The sequence below is a fragment of the Cervus elaphus genome, chromosome X (assembly GCF_910594005.1).
Source record: "Cervus elaphus chromosome X, mCerEla1.1, whole genome shotgun sequence".
NCBI lineage: Eukaryota > Metazoa > Chordata > Mammalia > Artiodactyla > Cervidae > Cervus > Cervus elaphus.
Genome location: NC_057848.1, coordinates 164,653,985 through 164,674,969, shown reverse-complemented (window position 1 = coordinate 164,674,969; position 20,985 = coordinate 164,653,985). Strand labels below are relative to the sequence as shown.

The 20,985-nt window shown below is 40.2% G+C and overlaps 1 protein-coding gene across 8 annotated transcripts in view; it reads right to left on the bottom strand.

Moving 5' to 3' along the window:
• ARHGAP6 (Rho GTPase activating protein 6) overlaps positions 1 to 20,985 on the bottom strand; it is a 510,549-nt gene that overhangs the window by 43,880 nt on the left and 445,684 nt on the right. For all 8 annotated transcript variants that reach the window (XM_043895571.1, XM_043895572.1, XM_043895574.1 and 5 more), the window contains exons 3-5: positions 15,497 to 15,568; positions 7,808 to 8,064; positions 5,144 to 5,339 (exon numbers count right to left, since the gene is read on the bottom strand). In XM_043895571.1, coding sequence (XP_043751506.1) covers positions 5,144 to 5,339; positions 7,808 to 8,064; positions 15,497 to 15,568 — 525 coding nt within the window. The remainder of the gene's footprint in view (positions 1 to 5,143; positions 5,340 to 7,807; positions 8,065 to 15,496; positions 15,569 to 20,985) is intronic.

Genomic DNA, 20,985 nt, shown 5'->3' with positions numbered 1-20,985 from the left:
GCTGGCTCACTTTCTCTTCATTTGGGATACTCGTTGTAAGGGCAATGCCAGATTGTAGCTGCCCATGGCTGTTTTGCTGCCACATGAAGAGGGCTGGGTGTGAGAGTCAACAGACTGTGAAAACATAGTAAATGCACCAGCAAACAGACCCACGCTCTCATGGCATCATTTGCATCCTGAATCTGCCTGATCCTGAATCTAGATAAAATTTTCAGACTCCCAGTATGTAAATAGGATTGGGGGGGGGGTGTATGCTTTGCTTAATCTAGTTTTATCTGGGTTCTTCTCTTGCCACTGAAAGAGTTCTGACTAGTCCAGTATATAATTAAATTGGAAAGAGTTTAAAATCTTTATAATGTTATTTTTTTCCATCCTGAAACAAAGTAGACATCTTACTTTGTTTCTTAATTCCTTACTGTCTCTTGGTAAAGCTTTGCGGTTTTTTTCACAGAAATTTCTTACTTCTTATTTCAGGTATTCTAGCTATACTATACATTTGATATTAATATAAATGAATTATTTTATTGGTATAGTGCATAATATTATTGCTCTTATATAAGATGTGGATATATTTTTGTATATTTATTTTATGGTCTTGCCACATTGGGTATTAGGTATAAGACTTTTAAAGTTGGTTTTCTAGAGCTTCTCAGTTAGAAAATATAATATCCAAAAGTATCTAAAAATATAATACCCAAAAAATGGACTATTTTTATCACTTTTATATCTTATATTTGTTATCCTGAATTTCCAGAATAATTTGAGAGAATCATGCTGAGAGGCTAGTCATTGCTGATTTGCTCTTGGGTGGAGTTTCTGCTCTGCATCAATTCTCAAAAGACTTCTGTTCCTTCCTTGTTGTTGCCATCAATTTGTCTGTCATATAATTGAGTCCAGCCAACCCCCAGCCTAATTTATTGCTTCTACCTCTGTGGGGACTTGAAAACAATAGAATAAAGATATTAGAATCAAACACAGAATTATATGTCTTCATCTACAAGCTGAGCATAATAAGTATCCACCTCAAAAGTTGTTCAATGATTCAATTAATCAATGCACATAAAATATATAGACTTGTATATGGCACCTACAGAGAGATACAGGCCCTGACTGGTCTAAATGAGAATCTCCATGCAAACAGGAAACTTGACTATAACAGTGCTGTGCCGTGGTCAGTTGCTCAGTCGTGTCCGACTCTTTATGACCCCATGGACTGCGGTCCACCATGGGGTGGACTCCATCCATCCATGGATCCATGGCTCCTTCACCCAGGGGATTCTCCAGGCAAGAATACTGGAGTGGGTTGTCATTTCCTTCTCCGGGGCATCTTCCTGACCCAAGGATCGAACCCATGTCTCCTGCATTGGCAGGCAGATTCTTTACCATGGAGACACCTGGTAAGCCCTTATTATAATAGTATGACTTCACAATTTTAATTTTGGCTGCATTATTTTCTTGTTGGTTCAACGGTTTCCAAATAGCTGAAATTTCTACATAAGTGAGATATCACATAGGGGCACGTTCTTCCCACGTGAGATTATTCCTTGGCTTGAATTCCTCCAATCTGGGCAGAAATGTCTATTTCTATGTCATTATTTCCTCAATTATAGTACTTTTCCACTCAGTAAAGGTGACCGTGATTTTGAAAATAACTATTAATAGCTAGTGATTGATTACTGTAATTTCTATGTATCAATTGATTATAATCTAAGTTTTTAATTAATTAATTTTTAGGCAGAGCAGATGACAGCCTTCAGATAGTCAATGCCATTCTCTGACATAAACTTTAGAGTCCTTTTCCTCAAGAAGATGCAGTCCAGGCATTCAGTAACCTTGACTTGAGACAGTCACTGAGAAAAAACAGGTGTCCATCAAAAAAGTCATAGATCTGGCAAAGAAATGGGATGTTGCTGTACCCTGTCCCAGAGATTGATGCTATCACTTTTCTCTCCTTTTCATCAGAAGCTGGAATGGAAACTAGACCCCAGGCACCTGAATCTCAGACAGGGAATTCAAGTAACGAGGGCAGGCATAATAAATCGGGGGCTCCACCCTCAACTCAGCCTAAATCCAAGAGACAGAAGAGAGTCTGACTCTTTGTTATATTGTCTGGTTTCTTTGTTTGTTTGTTTTTGTTTGAAATGTGTGGTTCAGAGAAAGCAAGGATGGTTAAGGAATTTGGGCCTGATAGTAGAGACAGCATTTGGTGAAGTAAAAGTGGGTAGTGTACACGAATATAGACAGAGTCAAGACTACTGTCCAAGACCGTTTGTTTTTTTCCCCTCTCTCTCCCTTTTGTTTTGTTTTGTTTTATTATTGTGTGTGTAAGTCCAAGACTGATTTGAGAGAGAATGAAAAGATCTTTGACAAATATCTATAAGGCCAAAGTGACTCAAACTCTCTGCTATCCATTTCAAAAACTGGCAAATAAAGTCTTATAAAAATTGCTTTTGAAGTTTGCTCTTTTTTGTGATTAAGATTAATATCTGTTTGAATTTGAGCCTGTCTCTTATTTTTTCCAGAGCCATTTGGTCTAAGCATCATGGAAACTCAGAACAGAATCAGGGCCTTGAAAGATCATGCAGGTTATCCTCTTTCCTTTAGGCCCTAAAGTGCACTGTAACTACTTCACACACCACCCCTGCCCTAAGAAAACATGAACTGCCCTGTTTTTCAGTAATCTTAAAGGAAATGCTATTTCACAAATTAAAATTCATGAAAATTTATTTTCCAACAGAAAATATAAAGACATGCCAAGTTTTCTTTCGCAAAAGCAGTTACTCAACCTGTCACTGCATTTTTGCATGATTGGAGTAGAATTTTCTCATTTAGAATTCTTTAAAGTGCCTACACCTCACTCTCTACATTCTTTACAAGGAAAAATTATAACTATAAAAGTATTAGTCACTTTTTCTACCTCGTAGTAAAGTATAGGCTGAATTTATATATTCATGGTACTATACTCTTTACTTGCTAAGTTATTTTGAAATATAATTTTGTTTGTGTAATACTGATTGAACATTTACATTGTTATCATGATACTAAGTTTTGGGAATTCCAAATGTCTAAGATATTTTTCTTGATGTCCAGTTTATCTTCTAAGGAGAAGAGGCAGATAAACAAACATGAACATACATACATACATCTACATATTAAAATTTTGTATAAGCAAAGCTTTAATACATATTAATTATATTAAGTCACTCATATGTTATCTAGTGATTTCCATATATAACAAGTTGATTAATTTTTGTAAAGCCCCTCTTTTATTAGAAAGAAATGGATGAGAATGTTAATGCAGTTATGTGTGTATATCTTCAGGATTTATTTTTCTGTTTCTGTTTTCTTTATTATGATGAGTACATCATTTTTATAGTATAAAGGTAATTACAGTGATGTACGTGAATTATTTCTCAATAAAACTGGAAAAAAGAAGCAATTAATAAACTCCTCTCATTCCATAAAATGCATGTTAACATTATAGCAAACAAATTCAGGTTGTAGACATGGCAGTTTGATGAGCCAAAAATCTTAAGTTCAACAAAGATTCTAAAGAACTGTACATAGCTTTAAAGTCAGCATATTAAGTGGAACTGAGTTGCCAAGACCACCTGACCTGCCTCTTGAGAAACCTGTATGCAGGTCAAGAAGCAACAGTTAGAAGTGGACATGGAACAACAGACTGGTTCCAAATAGGAAAAGAAGTACGTCAAGGCTGTACATTGTCACCCTGCTTATTTAATTTATATGCAGAGTACATCATGAGAAACGCTGGGCTGGAGGAAGCACAAGCTGGAATCAAGATTGCCAGGAGAAATATCAATAACCTCAGATACGCAGATGACACCACCCTTATGGCAGAAAGTGTAGAAGAACTAAAGAGCCTCTTGATGAAAGTGAAAGAGGAGAGTGAAAAAGTTGGCTTAAAGCTCAACATGAAAACTAAGATCATGGCATCGGTCACATCACTTCATGGCAAATAGATGGGGAAACAATTGAAACAGTGAGAGATTTTATTTATTTATTTATTTATTTTTTTTGTGCTCCAAAATCAGTGCAGATGGTGATTGCAGCCATGAAATTAAAAGACACTTACTCCTTGGAAGGAAAGTTATGACCAACCTAGACAGCATATTAAAAAGGAGAGATATTACTTTGCCAACAAAGGTCTGTCTAGTCAAGGCTATGGTTTATCCAGTAGTCATGTATGGATGTGAGAGTTGGACTATAAAGAAAGCTGAGTGCCGAAGAATTGATGCTTTTGAACTGTGGTGTTGGAGAAGACTCTTGAGAGTCCCTTGGACTGCAAGGAGATCCAACCAGTCCATCCTAAAGGAGATCAGTTCTGGGTGTTCATTGGAAGGTCTGATGTTGAAGCTGAAACTCCAATACTTTGGCCACCTGATGTGAAGAGCTGACTCCTTTGAAAAGACCCTGATGCTGGGAAAGATGGAGGGCAGGAGGAGAAGGGGACAACAGAGGATGAGATGGTTGTATGGCATCACTGACTCAATGGACATGGGTTTGGGTAAACTCTGGGAGTTGGTGTTGAACAGGGAGGCCTGGTGTGCTGTGGTTCATGGGATCACAAAAAGTTGGACACGACTGAGTGACTGAACTGAAGTGAGTTGCCAAAAGGGGCACTATGAAGAAATTTTAAGTGGACATCTTTCCCCAAAAATGCAAATAACAATACAGAAAACTATTGTCCAAAAGTACATATTTTCTATTCACTTAAGGAATGGTTTTCTGATCTTTTTTTGTAAAGAAGTTGATTCTTTCTTTTAAAGGAAGCCTTGAGTAACCTCAACATATAAAGAACATAGAAGTGGCTCTGCTTTGTTTAAAGGAGGTCCTGAGGATAACCCAGCCCAACATACCTTATCCTCCTTTCAATTTCCTGTCTCCAGTGTCACTTCTGAGGACTCTTTGGCTCTAGGGAGTTTGAATATCATCAAGTTTATCCCCACCTCATATCTTGTTTATCCCTACTGGGGTTATGTCAACCTGTGTAAACTTTCTTCACAAAGGAAGTTTCGACATAGAGCCTGATCAAATGAGTATAGAATTGAAATTGGGTGTTTAAATGAATAATGCTTGAATACATGCAAGTACTTGATTGCTGACACACAAGTCGGCTTACCATGTTTTTCAAGATGTTGACAGCAGCTGTCCACCAGCCTGGGGACCTGCCTGTAAATAGGATTCAGGCTGAGTTTCTTATCTCTGGCTTTTTCTTTTTTATTTTGAGCCTCAGCAGGCAAGGAGAGCTGTAATGCTTCCAGCAGTCGAGACTGATTGTCATCAAGATCGGTGATAGAATCCACTGACATTGCACCCTGCAAATTATACACAGACATGAACAAAGAGGACAGATGGAGAAAATAAAAACTGCTTCCCCCAATGCTGTCCAATAAACACTTTTGCCCACTTGAAATTATACTGTTTAATTGTGCTGTTTCTATTTTAAAAGGAAAAAAACCAAACACCTTTTGAAAAAGGAAACCTTCACGACATAGGGTAAGGTACTGACAGTTACAATTTCAACAATAGACAACTTTTTCCAAATGGAAGACAAGAGATGGCAAATATACAATTAAAATAGTTTGACCCAACCACTTCATTCCTTGAAACAAGAAAAAAAAATCACATACTTGATGAATGAGGTAAAGTCAGAGAATGCTTGTGAATTAAAAAAAAATTCAACTATGGCTCTAGAAAGTAGATTTTAAAATAGGATTCCATAAACAGTCTTAGTTTGGTTTTCCCCAGAAGTGGCACAATGTACTTTATTAGGGGAACAGTCCCAGGAGACAGCTGTAGGGGAGTGGGGAAATGAGAAAGGGAAGTGAAGGCAGCCAGCGAAGGGAGCCTCGCCAAGCCCGTGACAAGCCTGTGGGCAGCTGGAGCCCAACTTCCCTGGGAACCTGGATGATCATGTAGGTCACGTACCTCAGAGCTATTCCTGCTAAGGAGTGAGGGAGCTGAAGTATTTATCACAAGTCTCCAGAGTCATTGATTAAGGGCAACTTCTGGTAGGGGTAGGGAGGTGACATTAATGCCTTGCTACTTGCAGGCTGTCATCGGCATGGGTGGGTGTCTCTGGCCATCAGAGAGAGCCTCTAGCCAAGAGATGAGGTTAATGACAGGTGGAAAGAGGGCTGGCACGCTAGGAATGGTAAGAACTAAGGGTAAGGGCACAGGGCACCAGTGATGTCTGTATGGCCACCGACTCTTTGATGAAACCTAGAGGAAGAAGTTGGCAGCTGGTGTCCTAGCAAGGCCTGGACAGAGGGGAGGGCATTGGGGAGGCTCATTGCCTGGGCTCTAGAGTCTCAGAAAGCTCATACATGGCATTTTGGTGTCATTGCCTTGTAGTCTTATACACACAGTCTGAGAGATTATGATGGGACTGGAAGAACACTTCCATCATGCAAATTCAAATATTCTTGGATGCTGTCATTTCTTCAGTTTTAAACATAGGGAAACCCTGGAAACAGCGATGGGTAGCTCAGGTACCCCTGAATCTTGGAGAGGTTCTAAATGTTGGAGGCTGACTGAGCATTGTGGATTTTAACTGGGAAGTGTCTGGGGTTTTAACTAGGGTAGGAGTTGATGGCTGGAGATGGCAAAGATTTGGGCTTTCAGGCAAGAGGAAAAGGAGAGACCTCTCAATGACCCAGGAAGTTTCAGAGATATTTATCTCCTGATTCAGCTAATCATCAACCAATTTGTCTGGAAACTCAGCTTTCCTGGATTGAAATGTGAAATCTGAAGTGCTAAATAATAGCACAGTGCCTGGAACATGGTACTCACTTAATAAATGGAGCCACATTATTGTGTGCTGTGTGCTAAGTCGCTTCAATTGTGTCTGACTCTTTGTGACCCCATGGACGGCAGCCCATCAAGTTCCTCTGTCCATGGGATTCTCCAGGCAAGAATATTGGAATGGGTTGTCATGCCCTCCTCCAGGGGAATCTTCTTGACCCAGGGATCGAACCCATGTCTCTTATATCTCCTGAATTGGCATGCGGGTTCTTTACCACTAGCACCACCTACCATGTTATTACAGTATTGATTTGAAAGAGGATGTGTGTGTGTGTGTGTGTTTCTACAGTTATGTTGGGGGAAAAAACCATGCCCTATTGATAAGAAAAAAATCTTACTGTTTATGAAATAAGTGTAAGTAAGTGTTAGTCGCTCAGTCCTGTCCGATCCTTGGCGACCCCATGGACTGCAGCCTGCCAGGCTTCTCCGTCCATGGGATTCTCCAGGTAAGAATACTGGAATGAATAGCCATTCCCTTCTCCAGGGGATCTTCCCGACCCAGGGGTCAAACCTGAGTCTCCTGCATTGCAGGCAGCTTCTTTATCATCTGAGCCACCAGGGAAGCCCTGTTTATGAAGACCAGTAGCAAATTTACTTAGCCAGGCATAGTTCTTAGATGAGATGAAGAGATTAACAAAAACACTTGGCCCTGCCCTCAAGCCTCACAGTCTCACAGGAAATTCTGGTAACAACAGAAGATCACACTAGAGCAGGGTCAGTGGTGATGTTGTAGAATGTTCTGAATATCATGGGTAACCAAGGAGAGGCACCGAATACCTTTGAAAGGGGTCAGGGAAAGGTTGTGAGGGTGTGTCTTGTGTCTCGGGACCAGTGCAAATTCTCCCTGAATGGGGTTGTTGACAGATACTTGGACACAAACTATATTTCCAGTTTTCACATAAGCCAAGACTCAGAGAATAACCTTAGAACTCTTCCGTTGTCCTAACTTCAGTGTCAGAGAAAACACTGGCCAACTCACCCTCCTTCTGGCCCGAGGAGCCGGCTCCGGGGTATTGGGAGACGTTGACTCATTTGGTGTTTCCGAGGTGGAGCTGAGAGATGAGTTACTGCTTGAGAGTTCTTTGTTTTGTCTTTTATTTCCAAATGGGAGGAGGGAAGCCACAAAATCGGAGGCATCCTTGTGCTCGTCCCTCTGCGAGTCCTGCTTGAGTTTATAGGCCCGGTCATTTGCGATAACTTGGGATAAGGGCATTCCAAACGCCTGCGGGATGAACTCTGGAATCAAAAGAACAAACATTCACTTTCAGAGGAAGAGCAGACCAGGGAAGACTCTCAGTCATGTTGCAGATCGAAGGGCAGATATATTCAAATGACTGTTTTCTGAAGAACTGATTCATCCATCAAAATATGGAGATGACTTTTGGGTTTGTCAGAGAGGCCAAAGTTTCTATCTCAGTAAAGAAAGTCAGTTTGTTTAAAGAACAAGGGTTTTAGAAATCTAGGCTACCAGTTTTTCTCCATGTATCTCAAGAATGTTTAAAGGAAATAACTTTACAGAGAAAGGAGACATTTCTGATAGGATGAACATGGTCTATATAGTCCATGGAATTCTCCAGGCCAGAATACTGGAGTGGGTAGTGTTTCCCTTCTCCAGGGGATCTTTCCAACCTAAGAATTGAACCTAGGTCTCCAGCATCAGGCGATTCTTTACTAGCTGAGCCACAAGGGAAGCCCAAGAATACTGGAGTGGGTAGCCTATTCCTTCTCCAGTGGATCTTCCTGACCCAGGAATCAAACTGGGGTCTCCTGCATTGCAGGCAGATTCTTTACTAACTGAGCTATCAGGGAAGCCCCCTCATAGGTACACCATTTTACAAACTTAAGTCTTTGATTGATGTCTCAAGAACCCCCCAAGCTGATGAGGCCTGAGAAGACTGTGCGTATACATTCATTCAACAGGCACTTACTGAATACCTATATGTACTGTGTCAAGCTATGCAGTGGGGATTATGCTCTTGCAGGCTTCAGAATGTGGGGTGGGGTGAGGGAGTAGAGAATCAGATACATAAATAATTATAATTGAGTCTATCATGTGCTATAGTGGCTTCCTTGGTGACTCAGTGATAAAGAACCCGCCTGTCAATGCAGGAGACCCAGGTTCGATCCCCCCTGCATCGGGAAGATCCCCTGGAGGAGGGCATCATAACTCACTCCAGTATTCTTGCCTGGAGAATCCCATGGACAGCAGAGCCTGGTGGGCTATAGTTTACGAGGTCTCAAAAGAGTCCAACACAACTGATTTACTAAATCACCACCACACAGGCTGTTAGGAGAGAGATGCAGAAAGCCTGAAATTCAAGTAAGTGGTTACACTTCAAGGTTCCAAGTCAAAGACCAGCGCCTGAGATGACAACCCAAGAGGCAGAGGAGCAGCTGGGGAAGGAGTTTGTTCAGTTCTTTCTTTGTGTTTTTTGTCCCCACATGCTGCCTCCAATTGTTGGGTTTGTGCTGTCACTCTCATGATCTACATTTAAGCCATTCTCCTGGCCACACGCAGAAGTGGATTCTCACCACCAACTATCTGGTGAAGGGCCCGGGATATAATTTGTTACATCTTCCAGGAAGGACAATTTTGGGGAAGGAGCATCATGGAGATGCAGACAGTCACATTCTGGATCTCTAGAGTAAATCCATTTGTATACACATACATTGTAAACACACCAGTCCTTAGGGCCAGGCATTTTATTGGCAATATTTTAAATTCATGCTGAAAAGCATTAATAATTGAATTAAATGGATTATTCCTTTGAGGCTCAAAATTACACCCCCTAGCAGCAGAAACTGGAGTCTAGCCTCGCCCTTGTTTTTATAACCCTTGTGAATAAAACCAGAATGATCTAGGGAAAACAATTCAAAGGTTGAAAAGGCGAACATTAAATCAGGTGGAAAGAGGCTCTAAAAGGTTTTCCTCTTTGATCCATGGCAACAGCTTGAACATCACCGGGCTAGTACTCAAATCTGTAGTAAAAGCAGAAATGGCACTTGAGAAGTCTGCACCTCTTGTTCTGTCAAAACATGCAATTTATTTTGAAGTGAAAAATCAAAACTTCCACATTCTGGATTTTCAGAGGATGCTTCTAACCCTCTATCACCAAACTAGTCAGCACATGATGGTACAAAAAATAATTTAAGCATTTGTTTTGAGGATCAATGTGGACAGGATAGTAAGATCCAATAGTCACTACTGGTAAAAGGTCATTTCACCACTAGCAAAATTAGAAACCAAAAGACGCAGCTCAGGATTTATTGTGTCTATCAGTGCTATCTTGTCTATGGGAATAATCAGTTTTCCTTCAAAAAGGTTGGGGCAAGTCTAGGAACATGTGTATGGCAAGGCTGATAGCTATTTGGAATACATAAAAACTTTTGGAGAGTAATAACAGCAGAAAGGACATTGATAAATGTATCAAATGACCTGTGTCTGCTCAAGTAGGCATACTCATAGCAGGGATTTAATATGACATGAGGAGTATTGATTTCTTTTCGAGACATTTTATCCATATAAAGGGAATCAACCAGCTTCGGCTAGAGATTTCTAATATCCTTGGCAAAAAAGAAGAAATATGGTTTCCTTTGGTATCTCTCATTTTTCATATCTAAAAGTTTGCTGCTCTACTTGTAAATTGGAATAATGGAATACAAATGAAGCAGATGGAATACATAAAGTCATTCTCCCCATGCAAGAGATGTAGCCACCTGTAACAGATTTTTATTTCTCTCTAATAGGCTTTCTTCCCTGGCTGGGTTTATTTATTTTTTCAGTGGTAGTGTTTTGATCTAATCTCTTTAATTTCTCATTGCTTTCTCCGGAGAACTCTCACAAGCTTGAGAGAAGAGACAGATCTCTCTATGCCCTGAACTTGTGTCTCAGTGTCTAGTTGCTGGAAAGTTCTCGGCAGGCTTCCTTGAATATGATTGCTTCTCGAAATGTGGTTATTATAAAATTGAGGATTCAGCCCAACTGGGTTGAGCAAAACCTTCCTTTTTGTGTAAATAAAGTGCTGGGCACAGGCTTATCTGTGGGCTCAAACATCTTCTGTTGGGGGGAAAAGGGAACCTACGGACTCTGTACTGATAGCTGTTAATAAAATTGATAATGGGTTTTGCAAACCATAAAGACATTAACCAAGAGTCAGTGTTCTGGGCCCGGGGACAGTGTGTATCATGTTCTGATCTATTGTCTGCGCTTCCTAAGGAGACAGCATCCGCTGCCGTCCTCACTGCAGAGGCTGTCTCCCTTCCCTCCCTGTGGTCCTGGGGCCCTGGAGGTGGTGTGCTGGTCTCTCAGCTCCCTGCAGCAATTTCCAGATCCTTCCCTCCCACTGCATGGCTGAAACCTGAGGCTGCAAGCTTCCTTGGCACCCCTGCTCATCGCTCTCTTCTACCCTGGCAGTCAGAACCCTAGGCCACCATCATCCCAGGTGACGTGGATGTCTACCTAAATGACCCATCTGATTCTCTGTTCTCACATCTCCTTGACTTCCTCCTCCCCTTCTGTTTTCCTGCATGCCACCTTTTTTCACCAGCTCCCTCGGTCCCATCCTGGACCTTACCTTCACCAGAACTAAGTGCAGGGCAGCAAAGGAGACACAGATGTAAAGAAGAGACGTTTGGACTCAGGGGGAGAAGGAGCAAGCAGGACGATTTGAGAGAATAGCACTGAAACATATATATTACCATATGTAAAATAGATAGCCAGTGGGAGTTTGATGTACGATGCAGGGCACCCAAAGCCAGTCCTCTGGGACGATCTGGAGGGATGGGGTAGGGAGGTGGTGGGGGCTAAGGTTCAGGATGGAGGGGACACATGTATGCCAATGGTCGATTCATGTTGATGTATGGCAAAAACCATCACAATACTGTAAAGTAATTATCCTCCAATTAAAACAAATTTAAAAGTTAAAAAAAATAGACACACAAAAAAGTGATCTGGCATCTGGATTCAGGCTTCCTCCCTCCACTGTTGTCTCACAACCCCAACCCAAGATCATGTTTTACACTGCGGTGTGACAGTCCTTTCAAAGATACCATTAAGCCATCCCTCCTTAATTTAAAGAGTAGTAACAAATACTTGATGTTTCAACCGTTATTTAATATGACACAGAATGAAGTTGTATCAACTATTCTTCTATAGGGCTACTTCACAGCTCACTTGTAGTAACACATCTAGACAGGGAGGGACAATAAAACATGGCATGATATCATTTCAGCATAAAGAAAGGCGCCAGACCTGAACTATTACCAGAGTTTATGTCGATAAACATATGGCATCATCCGAAAATATCCTATAGAGTGGGGACCTAGCTCCCAGACTTAGGCTATGGTAAAACCTATTCCCCTTGTGCTCTGATTAGGAGCAATATTAACTGGAACAAAGCAGCTATTTTTAAACCTTTTTTTTCCCCAAAGTGATTCTTTTTGGCAGAAGAAAAATTTTCTGAAGTTCTGAAAGTTGAAAATACTTTTTGGATGCCAAGTAATTTAACTAAGAGAAATGAAGGACTTGAAAGTATTCTGTATGAAAATATGTGTTTTCTGAACCAGCATCAATCCTGAATTGGTTTCCATATGGAAATCAAGTCATATGGGCACTGCTTAAAGTGGCAGGAGGGACACAGAAGTGTCACAGGATCTGCTGTATATTATGTCAAGTCAATTCAACAAAACACAGGACATGATTCATTCTGATTGAATCAATTAATATAGCAGCAAATCAAACATTTAATGAGTCACTCTATTGGGAGGGCAATTTGATTCTAAAAAGCTTCTCCTATCTATTTTTAGATGACCTAACCCAAAAGGTCATTTAGAGTTTCCTGTTTTCCTTCTTTTACTCTTGAATTCAAATGATTGTCATTTTTCACATGTGCAGCTGTTATGAACCCAAATGGTAATATTCAAATGGAAGAAAACAATGTGAACTGACCACAACTGTGAGAGCCCTGCACACTGCTCGATCATACCCTGGTTCCCAGGACATCCATGTGATGGATGTGTGGACATACATAGGACTTTCTAGTCAGAAAAAAAATGCCATGTCATTAAGCTTCACTTAAGCCTAGGATATCATTTTTTTAACTATCAAAGCTACAAAAAAAAAAAAAAAACACAACCACCTCTTATGCCATATATCTTGATATTTCTTTCCTTAGTTGGATGCGTGATGTATCTTTTCCTTGGAATCACCAGAATCTGCCTTCCTTTGCCCAGCCGGCACCCCGTGCAACCTCATACAACACTGCCAAATTTTCAGTGAGCCTATATAATATCTAAATATGATTTGGTCTGAAAAATGTATACTAGCCCAGTGCATACTGGTTGATTACTTACCCTGGCCCTTCCTGCCCAACCCTTACTTCCTGCTGTTTTCTTATATAGAGAGGCACACATACGTCTCCCTCTGCTGAGGGAATTAAAACATCTGCAAAAAAAAGAAATGCTCATTCTGTTTCACTTAACACGAATGGGCACTTCTGAAGAATCAACTCAAGTCTACATTATGAGTGTTCAGATCCCAGTACCAATATCATCATCCTAGAATAAACAACTTTAAAGATAACACATTACTAATATCAGTCTGGATGATCCCTTTAACAACTCTATAACACCGAGGATTACTCTAACCTAACGAGATAAAGATGGTCCATGGCAGGAATGGGATGAGTAAAAACTCTAGTTTAAAAAAGCTACCCTGGCTACTAATATTCATTTAAAATATAAGGGCATGAATTTATGAATTAATTGAACAGAATACAATTTTTTCAGACAATGATGGGTAGCTGAAGAAGAGTAAATATCCTTTGCATTCATTATGCTAGCATTAGATTCTGCTACAGTAGATTGTGCCCTGATGAGAATACTGGTTAGCATGGACCAGAGTTCTCATCTTAGAAGGTACACGTTGGTAGTTATAAAACGACTCATGCCCAGTACCTCTAGAGGCCAATGGGGTCAGATTTTCTGAGGTGGGGGCATTGGAATGTTTAAAGGTTTCACAAATTATTCTATCAATACAATGCAGTCAGGGGCAGGGATCCTTGATGTTTTCATGTCCTTTCCTCCAGCTGGAGGTAAACATTTGAAATGTCTGGAGATATTCTGGTTGGGTGTGGTGGTACCAGCATCGAGTGGTAGAGACCAGGGACGCTTATATTAAACATCTCAGACAATGTACAGGACAGCCCCCACAGCAAAGAATTGTTCCGTCGAAAATGTCAATAGTCCCACGATTGAGATATCCTGCTCTAAGGGAAGTAAAACATTAGTTTTCTATTCTCTAGAATTCTGTTTTAAATTTTATTTTTAAAATTTATCTTTTAATTGGAGGAAAGTTGCTTTACAATATTGTGATGGGTTCTGCCATATGACAATGCAAATCAACCATAATTATACATATATCATACATATATATCATATATATCACCTCCCTCTTGAGTCTCCCTCCCCTCCCACCTCCCCACCTCTCTAGACCATCACAGAGTGCCTGCAACTTCTCACCAGCTATCAGTTTTATACATGGTAGTGTATATATGTCTATGCTACTTTCTCCGTTCATCCCTCTCTTTCCTTCCCTCACTGTGTCCGTAAGTCTGTTCTCTATATTTGCATTTCCATTCCTTCCCTGCAAATAGGTTCATCAATACCATTTTTGTTCTATGAGGATTATTTATCTCTTTTTAGTCCAAGAACCAGATGTCATGACCCTTTAGGCACAGTTCAAGATATGGGTGTAGAGTCTGGGATCAGTGGTGTATCTAGGTCTTGTCTAATACTTATCACAATGCATTTATTTTTATACCTTTGATTTCATTGCCTTTCATTGCCTTTTCAAGCAGAAATTTGATCATTATATAAAAGAACTCCAAGGCAAGACATAAGGCCTCCCTTACTCAACACTCATTCACTATGACACATAAAATGGAAATACATTCATATGACCACATCACTCAGCAGTCATTTCATATGAAGATGTAGAATCAAGCCACAAAAAGATGTACTGGGCTAATGGGGCCCAGGTGCCCATTATGCAGGCTCAATGAATATTAGTTAAAAAGGAACACAAATACCTCTGAGAGAGTGGCTAAACGATTGGTTTCCTAAATATCCACGGAAGGGGACAGTATGAAGAGAGTCAACCATTCCCAAAACACACAGGGCAAAAAAAAAAAAAATGAGCATGCTGGGATCTAACATTACAATGCTGACAACAGCCCATCGTCACTAACCATGAGGATGAGACTATTTTTTTCCAGTAGAAATGGTAGGCGAATCCAAACTCTTTCTCATTCAACTAGCCCTGCCTAACTATCTAGATTTGCCAGACAGCTGGTTAGCGTTAGAGATGCTATCCATGGCTACTCAACCCAGGTTTTCCTTATACATTGCTAATTGGCCAGCTTCATAATTGGAACCATGAACTTGGCATGAATCATACTTTGCTCAAACCAACTGAACTCATCAATTCAGTACAGGGCCACTTGAACACAAAAGAGTAGACCCAAACAGCCTTTAATGGCATTCCACTGTAGAAATCCAGTTTACATAATAGAGTTGAACCACGTAAATCAATGCAATTCAAAAACCCCAGCAAATTCAACCAGTATGCTCTATGGAAGACACATTTGCTTTAGTTCATTCTGTCTTTTACCTCTGTCTTTGTTTTTCTCCTTCCCGAGTGAATCCAGTTTCTTTCTCAAAGATTTCTTTCTCTTTTGTCCATCTGTAAATATTAAAAAAATGAAAAGTTGTAAAAACAAGCAGATAAATGACAGTTTACATTTTCAATAAATACATTTGAGCAGAAGCGTGACCTCTCACTTTACTCATAATTTGGCATTTTAAACAGAGTAATGGCCTTGAAAATGCATGAAAATTCTTAACTTGGATTGAACATATAGCCAGAATCTTGGTGTATGCTCTTTAACTCTATTTCAACCATGGCAAGTACAGGAAACTTATCTCCTTCAGAAGCCATTTAGTTTTGACACTTAGATATGTTTACTTTTACTATTACATGAGTCTCTTCATATGTATGCAAACTAATGTCATCTCAAATTAAATCTCCATGAGAGGGGAGTCAACAGTACACACAGCTTTGACATCCATGAGCTAATAGAGTGTAACTGAATAAGGAAGTGAATTTGGGGTCCATAGAACTCAAATTTAATCATTGTTACACCATTTACTAATCCTGTGACTTTGGATAAGTCTCAGGGTCCTCATCTATAAAATGGGAATTTCATGGAGTTCTTGCGAAGATTAAATAAAATGTTGCATATAAAGTGCTTAATGGGGGAACCTGACACATTCCATAAATTCAGATCTACTCTCTTTTGGGGGGGCGGGTTTCATAGTATTCCATAGTATGGCTATACCATAACTTAACCATTCCCCATCACCCCCACTGATGGTCATTTGGGTTGTTTCTAATTTTTACTAGAATGAATAAGGCATTTATCCTTTCAGCATCTTATATGTGCACTTGCAACAAATGTACTTCACTGATTAACTCACTAAAGACTATAGATACCTCCCATATCAGTAGGCAGCTGCAAATGAATTCCTAGTATGTCATCATAAAATATTGGCAGTTATCATAGTGAGAATGTGTTTTGGAATAATGCAGCTGTCAACTTCATGTGTAGGAAGTGCAAGTCAGGACTCTGCACTGCTACCCATCAGTAGAAATGCAGCCCATGCTGCAAGGAAACTTGGGTTTAAAAGGGGATTAAGAATTGTTATTTTTCACAAGATATCCTTAATAGTGTAGTAAAGCAAGAGATTGAGTCCAATACAACTTAAAGGCAAGACTGATATCAGGACAAGACAGACTAGGCATTCGTCAACAGAAATGAGCATTCCTGGGATCCTCATGGGGCTGCAGATGTTCCCCATGCCTCCTCTCTGAATTTTTGGAGTCAGAAGACATCACGATAAAATCAACAGGCACACGCAAGCCCTCTTTCCCTTCAAAATGCAAAGGAATATGCCCATAAAATGGACATAGTTCATGAGAGTCTTCACTTTTGCAGTTATGAAATATATAAGTGAAAATGATGTAAATCAGTTGTGATGTGGCAAAGAGCCATCAATCTCTTTCATCAAGTGTATGTTCTTATCTTCAGTGTCTAAAAGATGATCTTACCACAGGGCCTACCATGATCTGTTACATCATATAAACATTAATCTCTATATGTTACATCATATAGACATCACAGACATTATCATATAGACATATTATACCATATAGACATTAAGCATACTAACTGCACAAGATTCTAATCTGTTCTTCAAATAGAACTGACACATCTTTTACTTTGTAATGCTGTGGCCACCTGAAGCAAAGAGCCAACTAATTGGAAAAGATCCTGATGCTGGGAAAGATTGAAGGCAAAAAGAGAAAGGCCAGCAGAGGATCAGATGGTTGAATGGTGTCACTGACACAATGGAGATGAATTTGAGCAAACTCTGGGAGATAGTGAAGGACAAAGGAGCCTGGTGTGCTGCTGCAGTCCATGGGGTCACAAAGAGTCAGACATGATTTAGTGACTGAACAACAACACTTTGCTCATCACTAGTTCATATCACCAAATATATTTGACTATATTAAGAGCATATTCCTTTAAAAATTCTAGCATCTCTTCATTTTAATAGTTGAGCCAGAAGAATAACTAAACCATATGTTAAATCCTAAGGGATTTATTTTTCATAACTGGTGGACATATCTTAAATTTCAAACAAGTTGTCAAAGAACCAGAATACATATAGGATAGGAGATATTTTCTTTTAAGATAGAGCAATTTTTAAAACTTTTTTTTTAATTAGAGGATGTAGGATATGTGTAGATGTATATAAATGTAAATATACAGTGTAAGTAATAATGAAGAAGTCAACTCTCACATAACCAGCAGCCAAGTTCAGATGTAGACTATTGCTAGTACCCGAGAAGCCTCCAGAGAGGGAATCATACTGAAGGTATTCTTTCATGCCTCAATTACATATTTCATTCATTAATACTTGCTAAAATTCACCCTGTTGAGGCAGGTAGGGAAAGTGTTAGTCGCTCAGTTGTGTTCAAGCCTTGGTGAACCCCACCAGGCTCCTCTGTTCATGGAATTCTCCAGGCAAGAATACTTGAGTGGGTAGCCATTTTCTTCTCCAGGGGCTCTTCCGAACCCAGGAATTGAACCCAGGTCTCCTGCACTGCAGGCACATTCTTTAAAATGCCCCTAAATAGACAGAGGTGAACATTATTAATAGGCAACTAGACAAAATGATGGATGATGTGCAATAACGTGTAAGGAAAATGGCTTTAGCCATTTTCTCATTTAAAATCCTCAGGAAAAACAAACAGAGCTGTGCAATAAAACTGCTCACTCCTTCCTTGCGATCCATCAGTAGTTTGCTGATTGATTCTTCAGTTTTTGAAGAACATCTTTTGTTCCCATAGAGCACAGACAATCTGCTCAAGAGACTGCCATACCATGCGCATACAGCCATACAGAACAGTTTATGTTCAACCCATCAGTCCTCGGATGCCAGAAAGTGTGATAAGGGCCATTCTATCTTTTAAAGTAATTTAAGCTTCTTGACTATCCATACTGCACAGCAATGTTTTTACAATGCAAATAGTGATGAGCATATGCTTAGAACCAGACATGGAACAACTGACTGGTTCCAAATTGGGAAAGGAGTATGTCAAGGCTGTATATTGTCACCCAGTTTATCTAACTTATATACAGAGTACATCATGTGAAATGCCAGGCTGGATGAGTCACAAGCTGGAATCAAGATTGCTGGGAGAAATATCAACAACTTTGGATATGCAAATGATACCACTCTAATGGCAGAAAGTGAAGAGGAACTAAAGAGCCTCTTGATGAGGGTGAAAGAGGAGAGTGAAAAAGCTGGCTTGCAACCCAACATTAAAAAAGAAAAAAAAAAAAACCTAAGATCATGACATCTAGTCCCATCACTTTATGGCAAATAGAAGCAGTGACAGATTTTATTTTCTTGGGTTCCAAAATCACTGAGGATGGTGACTGCAGCCGTGAAATTAAAAGAAGCTGTGACAAACCTAGACAGTGCATTAAGAAGCAAAGGACCTTGCCAACAAAGGTCCATATAGTCAAAGGTATGGTTTTTCCAGTAGTCATGTACAGATGTGAGAGCTGGATCATAAAGAAGGCTGAGCACCAAAGAATTGATGCTTTTGAATTATAGCGCTGGAGAAGACTCTTGAGAGTGACTTGGACAGCAAGGAGCTCAAACCATTCAATCCTAAAGAAAATCAACTCTGAATATTCATTGGAAGGATTGTTGCTAAAGCTGAAACTTCAATACTTTGATCACCCGATGTGAAGAGCTGACTCATTGGAAAAGAGCCCAATGCTAGGAAAGACTGAAGACAAAAGGAGAAGGGGGTGGCAGAGGATGAGACAGTTAGATAGTATCACTGATCCAATGGACATGGATTTGAGCAAACTCTGGGAGATACTGGAGGACAGAGGAGCCTGGTATGCTGCAGTCCATGGAGTCACAAAGAGTCGGACACGACTTAGCAACTGAACAACAGCAATATGCTTACTAACTGGTCCCAGAGTGGGCACCATCTTATGGGCTACAGTGACCTGTAGAGAAAATTGGGGTCACACATCCTGATCAAAGGCATCTTGGAACAAGCACTAGAGGATTGCCCTCCATGTGCCTGCAGGAGACCACATCCTAGATGGGAGAGCCCATAGACATACATAACACAATAGCAGGTGGCAAGACAGCAAGGCTTCCACATCCAAGTGACCACAGAGCAAAGGAATCATTGGTATGGAGTGTGGTTAATCTAGCCATCTTGGGAGAGGCCAGTACCAAACAGGGTCTCTGGAGAGTTGAGAACAACAAAACAGGAGCTTGTCCGTTAGGAGAGGCTTTTCATGGTCTCACTTGCTTTCAGGTAGTGGTGGTTTCTCTAGCTAGATAAGAAGTTCTCTGGGGATAGAACCATATCTCCTAGGCTTTTGTCCCCCTCCAGGTAAAGAGCACAGAGCAGGGCACGCCATGAGGACTTGTCAGCACTGTCTATGACCAGAAGTCAGACGGAGGTTTTGGGTTGGTTCCAGGGAGAGCCCAGGGCCACTGAAGTATACAATTCCTAATTTTAATCAGATAAGATCAGATTCAGAGAATAGAGGTTATTAAAGAGTATTTTCCATATTAAGTTGATTCTAGAGATAGTAAGGGTAAAAAATATTGTCCAAGGAAAGACTCATTTTTGGTGACAGAAGAGCAAGGGTTGCTTTTGAGGGATGGCGACTGACTGCAAAGGGGCACAAAGGAGCCTCCGGGTGTGCTTGGATTGTTCCTTATCTTGATCTGGTTGTTGGTTGCATGATCCATGAGCTATACATATTAAAAACCCATTGAGTTGTACATGTGGACATTCATATTTATTTACATTACTATATATATGTTATTCCTCAATAAAAATAACAAAAGACTTTGTCATGTTTATGGAATGGCACCAATGTAAAAATTACACTAACTGAATGGGGCTGCAAACTCAGCAAGAAAGTCCTAAACCACCAGAAAGTTCTCACACCTCTAACTTTTCTAAGTATCTGAATGCCCATGATCTCATCTAGCAAGCATGACTTCCTTGTGACACAGGCATACAGGGACAATGAAGAGCTAGTGATTTTGGAGTATGTACTAGAAGCTGAGCATCCCTGGTCTCATTACATTCTCATAGCAGCTCTACAAAGCTCACACTATTATATTTTGGGATTTTATAGATGATGTTAGGAGAGGTTAAGTAACTTGTCCAGGGCCGAAATTGGTAAGGGATAAATTTAAACTTGCACCCAGTACTAGCCCACACCAAACTGGTGCTCTTGATTTCTCACTGTAGTGAGGAAAATATGGTGTCTATTTGAGGGAGGTGACATTAAAGACCAGATACAGGGAGCAACATATCCAAAGTAATACAGAGTTACAGAGGAAAGATAAACTAACAATATTTGAGTTCTAAATGTTCACCAGGATGGGCATCAATTATTTTTGCATATATGAGATCATCTAATACATATCAGCATACAATCTACTCATGTAGCCTTTTGATCTATCCATCTTGCAGTTGAGAAA